At 71.6% G+C, this 4,094-nt stretch overlaps 2 protein-coding genes across 2 annotated transcripts in view; one reads left to right on the forward strand and one right to left on the reverse strand.

Moving 5' to 3' along the window:
* The window catches only part of CHLNCDRAFT_55722 (hypothetical protein), a gene marked incomplete at both ends in the record, with an annotated part of 4,217 nt that extends 1,865 nt beyond the window's left edge, over positions 1-2,352 (reverse strand). The window contains 8 exons of the mRNA XM_005852233.1: positions 47-285; positions 411-569; positions 688-846; positions 975-1,139; positions 1,282-1,458; positions 1,590-1,805; positions 1,976-2,228; positions 2,318-2,352. Of these exons, the coding sequence (XP_005852295.1) occupies positions 47-285; positions 411-569; positions 688-846; positions 975-1,139; positions 1,282-1,458; positions 1,590-1,805; positions 1,976-2,228; positions 2,318-2,352 (1,403 nt within the window). The remainder of the gene's footprint in view (positions 1-46; positions 286-410; positions 570-687; positions 847-974; positions 1,140-1,281; positions 1,459-1,589; positions 1,806-1,975; positions 2,229-2,317) is intronic.
* A 311-nt stretch (positions 2,353-2,663) lies between these two features.
* Positions 2,664-4,086, forward strand: CHLNCDRAFT_135070 (hypothetical protein; the record flags this gene model as incomplete). Its single annotated transcript, XM_005852232.1, has 3 exons — positions 2,664-2,738; positions 2,846-3,297; positions 3,504-4,086. Coding segments are annotated over 3 exons (1,110 nt in total), but the record flags the coding sequence as incomplete, so codon positions are not given.
* Between the last annotated feature and the right edge of the window lie 8 nt (positions 4,087-4,094).

Raw genomic sequence — 4,094 nt, forward strand, 5'->3', positions numbered from 1 at the left:
AGCTGTCGTGTGTGTTGAGCTGCACAGCCCCGCCCACCCCACCCACCCACCCACCTCCACGTGCTCCCGCCTGAGGATCCCCCGCTTCACCGCCAGGATGCGCTCAAACTCGGCATGCTCCACCTGGGCCGCCTCGGCGCGCTGCGCCGCCTTGCGCGCCATCTGCGCCACGCGCGACGCCTCCAGGTCACGCTGCATCGCCTGCCGCTTCTCGCGCTCCGCAGCCTCCCTGCCCCGCTGCGCCATCTCCAGCTCATCCTGGTACCGCTTGGCACGCGCCTCGTCCTGCAGCACCGGGCGCAGCAGGTGCGGCGCAGCGCAGCGTGCGGTGGCTCAAGCCCAGGCCCAAGCCGCGTGCCGTCTACCCGGCAGCATGCTACGCTGCAGCACGCTGCCGTCCTGCCCCACACCCAGGCCAGCCCAGGCCTTCCCAGCAGGCAGGCAGCCAGGCAGCCGCGCAACCGTGCCTGCGCGGAGCGGTTGTCCAGGATCTTCTCCTGCATCGCCCGCAGGCGCGCCACCTCCACCTCCTTGGCCCTGGCCACCCGCTCGCGCTCGTCAGCCAGCTCCTGCGCCCAGGCAGGCGGCAAAGGGAGGGCTGAGGCGCGTGGACGGCCGCCCGGCACCCCAAGCACAGCGCAGGCGCACATGCAAGCATGCCAAACCCACTCAACCAGCCCCCTGCACCTGCTCCCGCGCGTCGCGTTGGCGGATGTACTCTGCAATCTGCGCCGCCTCCTCCGCCTCCGCCACCTTCATCCGGCGCTTGCGCTCCGCCAGCTCAGCATTGCCCTGCGCCACCTCCTCCATCAGCGCACGCCCCGCAGCCTTGCGCTCCTCCTCGCGCTGCAGGCACACCGGGGCAGCAAACAGAAGGTCGCCATGCCGGTGCCCTCAAGCCTGCGCATCCAGGCATCAAGCCCCAGAAGGCAGGCGGCAGTGGCCAGCCACCTTGCCAGCCAGCGCGGGCGCACCTGCTGCTCCTCCTCCCTCAGCTGCTGGATGCGGGTCTTCATCTCCTCGCCCTCCCGGCGCCGCGCCTCCTCGCTGGCCGCCCGCTCCCGCTCCCTGTCTGCCAGCTGGTCCAGGATGGTGAGGGCGCCGCGCTTCTGCTCAACCACGAGCCGACGCTCCCGCTCCTGCGATGTGCAGAGGCGGGCAGGCAGGCGGGCACAGCAGGAGCTTGGTCTTTCAGCGCCTGCTGCTCTCCCTGGAGACTGGCCTCTCCATGCCGGGACAGAGCAGATCACCAGGTGGCCGCCCCACCCCACCCAGCCCCACCTCCAGCTCCTCCAGCGCCGCCTGGCGCCGCTGCTCCATCTCCTCCACCACCCTGCGCTCCTCCTGCGCCGCCACCGCCTTGGCCGCCGCCTTCTCCGCCACCTGCTGGTCCCGCGTGGCCATGCACTTGCTGAACTGAATCATCTGGTTCATCTGCTTCACCTCCTCCTTCTCCTCCTGCGCGGCACGCAGCGGCAGCAGTACGCAGCGGGGCCTGCGTCAAGCGCAGGGCCGTGCCCTCCAACAGCAGCCTTTGTGCCTTGGCTGCAAGCTGCCCTGGCTTGAGCCAGCTGCCCGCCACCACGCACCAGCAGCGCCAGCTGCGCCCTGTTGATGACCTCCCTCCGCTCCCTCTCCCGCATGCGCTCCATCTCGCTCTTGGGCAGTGCCTTGTCGGTGTCGGCCGCTGCCGCCGCCTCACGCCCCGCCCGCACAGCCTTGGCCTGCCGCAGCTCCTCCTCAAGCCTCTCCTCCGCCTCCATGCGCCGCTGCTCCAGCTCTGCCGTCGTCAGGATGGGCGACTTCTGCGGCCGGCGGCAGGTGCAGGCGGCAGGGCGGCCAGTGCAGGCTGTGTGTGCATAGGTTGCTCTGAACAGCCAATAGGTTCACAACAGCTCTCACCAGAACACATCAACCAGCAGGTAAACCCCAGCGCACTGCTGGTCGCCACCACTCGCCCCGCTGGCCCGCCCACCTGAAGCATGCGGTCCAGCTGCGCCTTGGTCAGCACCACGCTGCCAGCCTTGCCGGGGCTTGCGGCGCCAGAGCTTGCCGCAGGTCGTCCCGGGCTGCAGCATGGGCTGCTGCTGGCAGAGCCGCCGCACCTGCCCGGCGCAATGCCGGGCTTGGTGGGAGAGGCACTGCCGCTCTTTGATGAGCTGCTGGGACGGGGGCGCCCAAACAGCGTCTCATCCACGTAGGAGTTGCGGGCTTTGATGTGGGGGTGCCTGCAGCCAAGCATGAGTGCGCTCGTTTGTGGCAACCGCCGCCTCGCGCCCACCCGCCGCCGCACTCTCCTGCCGTCCTTCCACCGCACCTTCCGGCGAGGCCGGGCGAACTGGGGGAGGACATGGCGCGCCTCCGACGCTGGCACAGGCGCGGGGAGCGCCGAGGCAATGGGGCGCTGGGATGTCTCGTTGACCGGTGGTATCGGCGGTGTCGGCAGAACTGCTGGGTGACGCCAAGGGCTGGAGATGAGTGTAATTGGGTGAGGCTCGCTTCCCATTGCGATCGATGTCAAGGCACCTGCACCTGCTGCCCTGTCAGGCCAGCTTGGCGCGCTATCAAAGTGCTTCAAAGAGCTCCAGAGCTTCATTTCATTTCAGGATCACCTCGATCACTGAGCCTCTGCACACAAGCGGCCCCTGGAGGGCGGGCCGGCTATGGGCTCGATCGGCGACGCCCAGCAAACGCCAGTGGAGTTTGAGTTCTACGCCAGCTGCGACCTGAACATCCAGGTGTGCGCCCAGCGCTGCCAAGTAGGCGGCAGCCTGCCCGGGCGCACTGCGCCACCAGCCCTCCCGCCGCCTTCCCACCGCCACCCGCCGAGCTCCCCCCCTTGCAGGTCCAGGTGCGTGTGGACCGGCTGCTGGGCTGCCTGCCAGCCTATCGCGAGGCCGCGGCAGGCGGGGAGGGCGACAGCGGCTGCGCGCCGCGCCCCTCGGCGCTGTGCGTGGAGGGGCGGGTGTGCTCCTATGGCGAGCCGCTCGGCATCCCGGCGCGCACGCCCTGGGCGGAGGCAGGGCCTGCGGGGGCCAGCTGGGACGCCTGGCTGTCCTTCCCCATCAAGTACCGCGACCTGGGGCACGACGCCCAGCTGGCGCTGACGGTGTGGGAGGCGCGGGAGGGCGTGCCCCGCCGCGCCCTGGGCGGCACCACCCTGCGCCTGTTCAGCAAGAAGGGGCGCCTCAAGAGTGGCGTCCAGGAGCTGCAGCTGTGGCTGGGCAGGGGAGCGGACGCGGGCTGGCCCAGCGCCACGCCCGGCAAGGTGCCCGTGGCGCAGCGCGGAGAGCTGGGGTGAGCGCCCGCCGCCGCAGAGTGCCGCCGCGCAGGTGGCCGCTGCCCGACACCGCCCTGCCGGAGCGGCACCGCGTGCATGATGCGTGCCTGCACGCCGCTGCCTCCTGCTTCGGGGTTGCTGCTTGCCTTCACACCAAGCCCACCACACCTGCTGCCTCTCCACCCGCTGCCCTGCTGTGCCCTGCTGTGCCCTCCCCCGCCAGGCGTGTGGAGCGCGTGCTCAAGCAGTTTGAGCGGGGCGAGGTGCAGCACGTGGAGTGGCTGGACCGGCTGGCGCTGCGGGTGGTGGAGGAGGCGCGCGGCCGCGAGCAGCAGCGGCGGGTGGAGGAGGCGGAGCAGGCGGCGGCGGGGGCGGCGCCCAGCAGCGGCGGCAGCGGCGACGGCAGCAGCAGCAGAAGTGGAGGAGGAGGCGGAGGGCGGGCAGGCCCTGGCGTGGCCCCCGGCCAGGTGCAGGTGCAGGTGGAGCTGCCCAGCTTCCCGCGTGCCGTCATCTACCAGCAGGCCTCGGTGGCCGGCCACTCTGCCGGCATCGGCGCTGCCGCCTCCACTGCCACCGCCGACGCCATCGGCACGCCGCTGGCGGGCGCGCCCGGCGGCGCGCCCGCGCCCGGCGCCGCCACCACAGGCGGCGGCGCGGCGGGGCCGCTCATCCTGCTGCACGACGCGGAGGTGGGTCGGGAGAACCCCGCGGAGGCCAAGGCCGCCAAGCTGGCGCGCAGCCTGACGCGCGGCCTGGTGGACAAGAAGCTCAAGCCCGACACCGAGGAGCGGCGGCGCATCGAGGCGGTGCTCGA

The sequence above is a fragment of the Chlorella variabilis genome (genome assembly GCF_000147415.1).
Source record: "Chlorella variabilis unplaced genomic scaffold CHLNCscaffold_128, whole genome shotgun sequence".
Lineage (NCBI taxonomy): Eukaryota > Viridiplantae > Chlorophyta > Trebouxiophyceae > Chlorellales > Chlorellaceae > Chlorella > Chlorella variabilis.